This window comes from Xenopus laevis, chromosome 9_10L (assembly GCF_017654675.1).
Source record: "Xenopus laevis strain J_2021 chromosome 9_10L, Xenopus_laevis_v10.1, whole genome shotgun sequence".
Classification (NCBI taxonomy): Eukaryota; Metazoa; Chordata; class Amphibia; order Anura; family Pipidae; genus Xenopus; species Xenopus laevis.
The window spans coordinates 99,437,173-99,447,386 of record NC_054387.1 but is presented as its reverse complement, the minus strand read 5'-3'; the positions used below and the strand labels follow the sequence as shown (position 1 = coordinate 99,447,386).

At 41.5% G+C, this 10,214-nt stretch overlaps 1 protein-coding gene across 4 annotated transcripts; it reads left to right on the top strand.

Moving 5' to 3' along the window:
- Positions 1-5,696: 5,696 nt before the first annotated feature.
- Positions 5,697-9,800, top strand: socs1.L (suppressor of cytokine signaling 1 L homeolog). Of its 4 annotated transcripts, none has more exons than XM_018233954.2 (2): positions 5,697-6,013; positions 8,772-9,800. In XM_018233954.2, exon 2 carries the CDS (start codon positions 8,873-8,875, stop codon positions 9,506-9,508), a length of 636 nt encoding a protein of 211 aa, XP_018089443.1. In that variant the 5' UTR covers positions 5,697-6,013; positions 8,772-8,872; the 3' UTR covers positions 9,509-9,800.
- Positions 9,801-10,214: the final 414 nt, after the last annotated feature.

The following is a 10,214-nucleotide window of genomic DNA, read 5'->3' as shown; positions in this document are numbered from 1 at the left end:
TCTAGGTCATATATTTATACAAATCTGCACATTGATGTGGTCATCGTCCAAAGGGCTTTCGAACGCCCCATTGGTCAACAACTGAATTGGACTAATTTTGCCCAGCTTGTTGGTGGTCAGACAGAAATCCACTTATTTTATGGCCTCACCAAACAAGGAATTTCAAAGTGTCAGTGACCCTTACTGTCTATGTACTTCCTGTATTGTCAATAAAGGGGTGGTTCACCAATTTAACTTTAAGTATGTTATAGAATGGCTAATTCTAAGCAACTTTTCAATCTGCCTTCATTACATATTTTTTATACTTTTTGAAATATGTGCCTTTTTCTTCTACTAGGTCACTTTCTTTGGGTCGCTGACCACTTCTAAAAACAACTGCTCTGTAAGGCTACGTAGTGTTATTGGTACTTTTTATTACTCAATTATTACTCAATATTTTTATTTAGCCCCCTCCTATTCATATTCTAGTCTTATTCAAATCAATAGAGAGTTTCTGAATAAAAAGCAAATTCACTCAAAAACCACAATTAAAAGAAAAATGAAAATCATTTGCAAATTGTCGTAGAATATCACTGTCTACATCATACTAAAAGTTAATTTGAAGGTGACTAGCCCCTTTAATACTAGGGTTGAGCCAAAAGTCTAGCATTAGCAGTCTAAAACTGAGTGAGACTCTGACCCGGCACTTAGAAAGCCTTGATCTCATCTCTGACTGTTCATTTATCTGCCTAATAGGGGATAATGGGTTATGCATAAGGGGTCATCAATGTCCATCTCCTTGTGGTTGAATGAAAGCAAATTCCACAAAAAATGGTTCAAAAGCAAAACTACCCAACAGAGGTTGTTTTAGCAGCAATGAGTAGACCAACTTCATATTAATAGCCTGTGATTTTGTAATGGGATACTGGGCAGGCAGGTGTCCACATACCCTTGGTCATATAGTGTTTTACTTTACTTACTAGAACACTAACTCCAACAGTCGTAAGAGTATGAGTGCAAATATTTGTTTAGTACAGGTGAGAAGTGGTTTGTTCATTATGGGCAGAACATGCAGCAATTTCTCTACAGCTCTTCAGTATGAGCCACTGGCCAGGACTAGCAATCTGTGGATTCTGGCAAATGTCAGAAAGGCTGGTATACGATGCCATAGACACTAACTATTTAGTAGGCTGGTAGGGGGGGTTGTTTGGGCCTCTTTGTATTTGAATTTCCAATGTCTATTCCATATCCCAGTCCAGGACTGCCACTGGTGTTGTAAAACCTCTTAGTGCCTCCCTCAATATTTCTGCAAAAAGTCTGCAGTGTGTTATTTTTATACCTTTGCAGAACAGATGAAACCTCTCTATGCAAGGTAACCTGTGACCAATAGGTACATTCCATTAAAAGTAGCTAAGGAGAACTTGATTTAGCATTTTACTGCTGATGTAAAGCACAACCTTTTAAAAACAGTATTTAAAGCACTGAATCATTTTTTCCCAGTGTGTTGCATTTTGCATTGTAGGACTGGCTTGTCAGGGATTATTGCAGAGAGCCCACTGAACACTACATTGCTGTCATATCAGCAGGTAATATGCCCATACCTTCAAATACATTGCTGACCAGTAGTGATATGTAGTCAGTGTATTGCATTGCATTGTGGGTGGGTATATCAGTGAACATGCATGCCTGCAGACATCCCATTTCTTGCATTAAACTGCTAATCTGTAAGGGGGCAATGTGCACACAGTATGGATATAATGCAAACTTACAGCCAGAATTGATTGTATATTGTAGGTGTCCCAATTTACAGCACAAAAGTGGTGTAAAGCTGATACCATTATTGGCTAACTGAGATGATAAAGATAGCAAACTTTTAGAACATTTTGGACCTTTGCAGGAACTAGAATGTTCTGAAAGCTTGTAGTTATTATCCTCTCAGCCAGTAAAGGTATCACCGTTACACCACTTTTGTTATGTTTTACCGTATATCAAAAGTTTTACCATACAATGCTGTGACTGGATAACATGGGATAGTACCTTAACCTATAATACATTTTTAAACATTTGATGGTTGGGCTGGAGAATCAACCACTTAGTTCAGGTGCCACTTAGTTATCTTTGCCCCTCATACTAACAATTATCTTTAGTATACTGTAATATAACTAATATATAATAATATATATTATTAGTTTGATATTGACAGTTTGACGCTGCTTGAGAATGCTTGCTTTTGTGCAATACAGAAAAAAACCAGAACACTGTGTGCAAAGAAATGGGCAGCTGCTGCTTTTTTTTTGCAGCTAACTGGTTTTTATTTTTTTATTATTTGTAGTTTTTGAGTTATTTAGCTTTTTATTCAGCAGCTCTCCAATTTGCAATTTCAGTCATTTGGTTGATAGGATCCAAATTACCCTAGCAATCATGTATTGGTTTGAATAGAAAGATGAGTAATATATGAGTATATAAATAAGAGATGGCCCAGAAATATAGAATGAGAGCACACTGACATCACAGACATGTTGAGGGTGTGGATGGAGTTCAGCCCTCAAACAGCTAAAAGATTGTTATGCTAGTCCAAACACACCAGATCCGCCCGTTTCAGGCCAGCCTGTGCAATACTACTTTCTGGCTTATTAGAATAACATAGTCTATATAAAGTTACAAGCCCCTGTGTATATCCAGATCGCAATTTAAAGGCACCCTGCTCCTTCCCTTATCAAGCCACAGATACAGTACCTATATTCCTCTTAGACCAAGAGAGCTGTACCTTTAATTAGAGCAAGATATCTACTTCTATACAACAAGTAAAAACACGGTTGTACTTCTGCCAATATCATCCAAATTGTAGCTTATTCACTAGTGTCCTCAGGGGCTTCTGGTCCAGCTCAGGTTTCTCTTTATCTAAGTTGGCTTTCTGAGAACCCGTTGCCTCATGAGGAAACTTCGAGCGCAGGGGCGCTCCACCAATAAGGCGAGTTGAGCAACTCGCCTCAGGCGGCAGTGCCAGATAGGTTTCCAGGGGCGGCAAAAAACCAACGGGAAGGCAGGGGAGGCAGTTCTGGGAGATTAGTCGCCCGATGAAGAGGAGATTTTTTGCCAGGCGACTAATCTCCCCGAATCTGCTTGTGTGCCCTGACCCTTAGTATCACCTCTCATTTAATGGACTTCAAATTCTCCTGTTCTCTCAGACAACCTTTGCATTCTTAGCAACTCACAGCATCCCCTAGGCTGTTGTTCTTTCCTCTGGCCAATGGGATGGCTCACCTGCTGCCGTCAGCCAAGACTTTCTGATGATCTCAGTAGTGGAGCAGAAGAGGATCTGAGGAGCTTAGGTTATTTTTCCCTGAGCCCATGTATTGACATCAAGAGGAACTGAGATGCATTGAAATGAATAGTGATCTCATTTTTTTCTCTGTAATTTCTGAGTTACTCTGGTGTAATGTGATTGCTTCATATGGTTAAATGGAAAAAACAACTTTTTCATTATTCCCTTTTATGAGTATTTGGCAATCACTGTGAGCCAGAGGGAATCTGTATTCAGTGTATGACTCTACTTACCGTAAGATAAAATCGTGTAGATCTACAATTGTGTATAACAAAAGCTCAAGAGCTACAGTGAAGTCATGTTTGCAGTAAGGCTTTTGCGCACAAAACGCAGTTTATTGCTCCCCACAAGCAGTATAATTTGCTCACCAAACCCCTACAAGATCATTGTCTACTTTCATTCTGCTGTTTAAGAGATGCAGGGGGTTGCAGTGATTGTGGATCAGCAATATCTAGATGACAAGTTCCCTGCCAATGTGGACAAATCTGCCCTTCAAACATGCTCACACGTTAAAGCAAGAATCGCCAACGTTGGAATTTCCATACATTTTCTACTGCCAAAAATGGCTGAAGCCTTGAATGCAACTTGTCGGACAGACGTCTGAAATCCCGGCATGTGTCATAGGCCTAACTGGGGAAGGAATATCCATTAATATTTGAGAATGTGATGAACCTCCACATTTTAACTGAATTTTGACAATTAGAATGCAGCCAACCAATTCCATTTTGTATCGGGCAAATTTAAAAATCCCCCCCGATGAGTTTTAAAGAAACAGTAATACCAAAAAATTACTTTTTTTTAAAGGAATGACAATATAATGTAGTGTTGCACTGCCCTGGTAAAACTGATCTGTTTGCTTCAGTAAAACTACTTTAGTTTATATAAACAAGCTTCTGTGTAGCCATGGGGGATCCATTCAAGCACAGGATACACAGTAGATAACGGATAAGTTCTCAAGAATCCCATTGTATATTACAGAGCTTATCTGTTATCTGCTGGATATCCTGTGCCTTTTCTTCTTTTTCAGCTTTGAATGGCTGCCCCCATAGCTACACATCAGCTTGTTTATATAAACCATAGTAGAGTTTTTGTAGTAAACATACCACTTGAACCAGTGCAGCTGTTTTTTTTTCCTTTAAGGACATCCAGGTCCCCTTTGCCTCTGCAAAAACACAAGCATATGGCCCCTCTGTTACAGAGTGCGCTACAGCTCATATCTGATGCCAAATCACCTGAAATTTATGCAGATTTTGCCTCAGTTTTACATAGGGTTGCTACCTTTTCTGGAAAAAAATTACTGGCCTTCCTATATTTTTATGGTTTTTCCCAATAAATAACTGCCATCAAGCGGCCAGCCAGATGGCAACCCTAGTTTTATATAAGAATTATTAACAGAAGGCTGAGTTGCACTTTCAAGAACAGCACTGTACTAGGTTATATTACAAGTAGGGTTGCCACCTGCCCGGTATTTTACCGGCCTGGCCAGTAAAAACTAAGCTTGATCGCAATGTTTATTAATAAGGAAAATCCACGAAAATATAGGAAGGCCGGTATTTTTTTCAAGAAAGGCATAGTACAGATGTGTAAATATATAGTGAATAAAGTACCTCCTCTTGTAAAATATATGAGGAAGCCTTTGGCCTGGTGTTTCTATACTGTCATGGAACTCATGGGTTCCGGGGCGCTTCGCTAATGAGGCCAACCGGGATACCAGGAAAACTCCTGGTGGGCCCAGGTGTCAGTGGCCCTCTTGCTTCTAGCCATTTAGCTTTTTTCATGATCCATTCCTTTATGTGGAAAAATGCTTAATAATGGAAAAATATAGTAAGTAGATAGAAAAGACTAGAAGAATAAAGAGGTTGAGAGAGGAGAGGAGGAATAATAGTTTGGAAAGTGGGCCCAACACTGTCTAAGGTTTTCTAGCGGGCCCTTGGCATCCCAGTCCGACACTGTATATATATATATATATTATGTGGTGTAGTTGGTATATACCAGCATGTTTTGTTTGGTTTTAATGGACACTGGCCATTCACAGAACCCAAAAAACTCATTTTGCTTTGCATTTGCTTTCCTATTCCTGAAATTGGCAGTTGTGGGATCACTGAGCAGCACAGGGCAGTCTTCTTCGTTTTGTTGGAAAAGAAAGTTGAAAGTCAGGGCGGTTGTGTGGATACAAGTCAGTCACAGTCAGTAGGACTGACACACAACAAACACTACAGAGGCTTTACATTGCCGCCTTCTGGCACACAGTTTCCTTTCAGCAGCAGCAGCAGCAGCAGCAGCAGCAGCCTGTCTCTGTATATTTTCTCTATTTCCGAGAAGCCGAACAGAAAGCGAAAGCAGCGCAGCAGCTTCTCCAGAGAAGGTTTAATAATAATGAAGGGGAGGGTTGAAGGAAGCGGAGGGAGGGAGTCGCGTTACAAAAGAGTGCAGGGAGTCAGTGTGTGAGGCATTGTCAGACGCTGTCTGTGTGTGAGTGTGTGTGAGACAGGGCTCATTCAGCAGCAGCAGCCGCAGTACCTCGGGATTGCAGTGCGCGGAGCTGGAGTCTGCCCGAGATTATGCTGCTTCTTACAGCCGGCAGCCCTGGGATTCTTCTTCTCCCCTTGGAATACAATACTGACAGCCTTGTGGGTCTTGCACAATCTGTGGATTTCATTTCTCCAGCAGCAGCAGCAGCAGCAGCAGCAGGGATATTACAGTCGATAGGTAAGAATTATTCCTAGCCGCAGCGATTGTGTCGGGCTTCTCTGGCGGCTGAAGGTTGTCAGCTCGAGTCAGCTCGCTGGGAAAAGGTGATAATGCGGCAAAGCGAGATCATGGCCGTCCCATCTATATAGGCTATACGGGGAAATCCTTGTCCATTGCTCAGTCTTCCACTCACTATATATGTCTGGCCATTGCTGTCTGGGGCAGCTGCGATTTTACCAGCGACATGTCATTGCGATTTATCCAACCTAAAAACCCAAATTCTGTCTGTCATTCACTTTGTCCAGTAACCCCATTCATTTCAGCTGCAGTAGATTTGTTTCCATTCATATTGTTCCTCTTGTCCCATCCCAGCAGATGCTTTTCCCCCTAAATCTCATAGAGACAGTCTGGCAATTTATTATATATGATCAAGGGGTTTATTATGCCCCTTATATTCCAGTTTCAGATCTCTCTCATTTTAGTACTTTGTAAAATTGTCTGCAGGGAAAGCATTGCCCTCTGGGCACCTGAATGTTGTGTAAGTGGATTAGGGCAACGTTCCCTGGTCCCAGATGTGGTCCACATGTTGTTCCAGAAGTCATCTAAGGACACGCCACCTGAACAACACAAGCTCCCATGTCTCCTGTCATTATTCACGTACAGCAATACAGGTGCCACCTTGTCAGCAACACTGGCCTATTCCCCAAATTACACATGCCTTCATTTAAAAGGGAATTTAGTTTGGGCAAGTGGAATGTGCATTGAAAGAGATGTGTTTAAGATTGTATGGAGGAACACAAGGGTAATGGCAGTGTTGAATGAGCAGAGTTTGCCCCTGACTTGTTTCCCATTCACATATGGCACATTCTAGAACTGCTGCTAAAATATAACCCAGGGTGAAAACCATCCGATATATAAATAAGAAAAAAAAAAGCACCGGTGAGAGCGAAGTCAGCATTGTAGGGTTCGAACAAGAAGCCTTTGTAGTTGGGCTAATGACAGATTTTGCCCCTAGGAACTGCTGATTTTCCTTGGTAATCACGAGGCAAAGGGCTAGTTCTCAAGAAAGTCCCTGACGTTAGTCGGCCCTTTCTTTGTAACTCTCTAACAGGAATGTTCAGGCTATTTCAATCACAAGCTTATGTAGATCATTAAAACATTTAAACACCGCTTTTTAAGGTAGAGTGTTCTTTTAAACATTTAAATATATATTCGGATGTGAAATGTTGGTGGATTACCAGTGAACTTGGTGCTAGGATTATGACTATGACTTTCCAGACTACAATTCCCAGCATCCCCTTTAGCAGTTGGAATGCCAAAGATAGTCTGTACCTGATGCTACTAAAATTTTTGTGAAAATCCGCTGAATAACTGGCCAGATTTCAGGCATTCTTTTATTCTGGGCCAAAAGGATCTATGTATGGCAAGAAAAGTTTCAGTATTTATAAATCAGTTTACTCAACATCTGGCTATTACTGTGGTCTAAATATTTGATGTAGTTTAAAGGCACTGTTTTCATTTGACTTTAAGTCAGAGGATCAGCGGTGCTTCTCCTGCTGTGGATGCTGGGAGTTGTAGTTCATAAAGCACAGTAGAGCTTTAAATTAGTAGCAGATCAGCGGTGCTTCTCCTACTGTGGATGCTGGGAGTTGTAGTTCATAAGCACAGTAGAGCTTTAAATTAGTAGCAGAATGATCTTTTTAGAGGTGGAGAAATCTGTAGAGTTGAGCTGCAGGGTGTGCAGGCAGTGAATGGGTTAAGGGCTGGGGAGGGAGGCTTCCATGGAATTCTACCTCTGGCTTACAGTACAATGGAACTACTCTGCCACGGCGCATTCACAGGAACTGCAATCAGCTTAAATGCTTGTTTTGAAATCAATGTCTGTGTGCTGGATTAGCTGTAAAAATGGCTGTGGGGAATTGTTTTCTCAGAATGTCTTCTGGCTCCTTGAGCATTTACTGATGCAGTCAATAAGTAGATCCCGGCTCTGGGCGAAAGGGCTGAATTCTAAAAAAGCCAGGCGCAGGGGAGGTCAAGTCAATCAAGTAGGATTTATTGAACTGTAGAAGACACTAAAGCATCTATCGATAGGAAGCAATTTAGTTTTCGACCATTTTCCGAGACCTCGGCACAAAGCCCTGAGTAACAGGAAAGAGGGCTCGCGTGGGGGGGGGCGGATTTGGCTTTACCAGGAACTCAGCCTCCTCACCGTCGGCTATTGTGACACAAACAGAAAGCTGCTATTAATGCCAATGAGGTAGGATTCTGCAAGCGCTCCTTCACTAAACCACGTCACTCCTTGCGAAATCACCTGTAGTTTTAATAAGCTTCACTATCTCGGCCATCTTCTTCATTTCCAGAGCTCCCAAATGTAGGAGATAGCAGGTAGTTCTGATTCATGATTTCTGCAGTGGTAGCAAAATTACATTTTTTTTATTAGGTCTAACTTTGAAACATGATATTGTGCCTGTGATAAGAGACACTGGGGGTCATTTATCAACACTGGGCAAAGTTGCCCATGGGCAGTAATCCATGACAACCAATCAAATGGTTGCTTTCATTGTTCTACTTACAGCTGGCTTTAAAAAGCTAATCACTGATTGGTTGCTATGGGTTACTGCCCATGGGCAAATTTGCCCAGTGTTGATAAATGAGCCCAACAGAGAGGTGTTGCTAAGCATGGATGCATAGTTTGTCTGGGGTCTATTTATCTTTACACACGTGTGGTCTCTCATAATTACATTGCACTAAGTTCCTTCTCCTTTTCTGTTTGCAGAACAGCCACTAAAGACTAAAGCAGTGCACTAAAGCAGCACTAAAGCAGTGCGGGTGGAACAGACGCTATGGAAGACCACATCGGTTGGTCTGGTCTATAGGATGGTAGCACACAGTAAGGTGGAAGCAGATAATGCAGTTGCAGATAGAAGATCTCCGCACCTGGAAGCTTCAGTCTCTGATCGTTCACAAATCCAACCTGCCAGAGCACTCCATCCCAGCCCAGGACGTGCCACTCCTGCTTTGCTGCTCAGTGATACCCACTTCCGCACCTTCCGCTCACACTCGGATTTCACTGTCATCACCAAGACCAGTAGCATGCTGGATACTTGCGGCTTCTACTGGGGACCTATGGATGTCAACGTGGCTCACGACAAGCTCAAATCGGAGCCCATAGGTACCTTCCTCATCAGGGACAGTAAACAAAAGAACTGTTTCTTTGCAATCAGTGTTAAAACAGCCAGGGAAACTGTCAGCATCCGGATTAAGTTTCATGCTGGTAAATTCAGCCTAGATGGCAGCAAAGAGTTGTTCAGTTGCCTCTTTCAGCTGGTGGAACATTACATGACTTCTCCGAAGAAGATGCTGGTTTCTCCTTTAAGGAAAGTCAGGTTACGACCTTTGCAAGAACTCTGCCGAAAAAGCATCTTAGCGACTTTTGGGAGGCAGAACCTGGACAGTATCCCCTTGAACAGGGTGTTAAAGGACTACCTAAAGTCTTTCCCGTTTCAGATCTAACGCAGGGCATTAACGACCCGGGACACAAGAACTAAACGTGTTACAAACGCCGCCTCCGTGGATTATTTTTTAAAACCTTATTTAACTGTGGTCAAGTTTATTTTTGTAGCAATTTAACTGTATTTTGGGATGAAACTTGAACACTTGACTTTTAATGTTTACATGAAAATATTGTTTGCACAAAGTAACAAGGTGAATAACCCCTTGAAATTTGTGTCTGCTGTGCAGAACACTATTTTATTACATTTTAAGTAATTAACTTTAATAAACTTTATTATGAAATATTCAGAAATACGTTTCCTTGCATCTAGTTATTTTATTTTTGTAGACATTTATAGGTCTATATGTTCCTTTCCGTAAGGAAAATAATCCCACCCACATCCATGCTGCTTGTCCCCATATAAACTGACAGTTTGAACAGATAAGCTTAGGAGAAAAAGGAGTATAGTTTTTGTTTTATTAAAGGAAGCGTTAGCAAGGGGGGTTTGCATCTATTATATGTGTTTTCAGTATATTACGGTGCTGTGGTCTTCCATCTTGATATGGTCATGGAACTCTTTTGTGAGTTTTAATATCCTTACATTTTGCCCAGCCCCCATCCTTCAGCCAATAGTTGATAGCTATGACACCTGCATGTCTACCTTTTCAATGATAGGCTGAATTTTAAGAGTTAGAAGGAATTACGTGACTGTAAAAAAAGAAAAAA

Coding starts and splice junctions, on each gene's coding strand:
- socs1.L (XM_018233954.2), top strand. CDS start 8,873: ATGGTAGCACACAGTAAGGTGGAAGCAGATAATGCAGTTGCAGATAGA.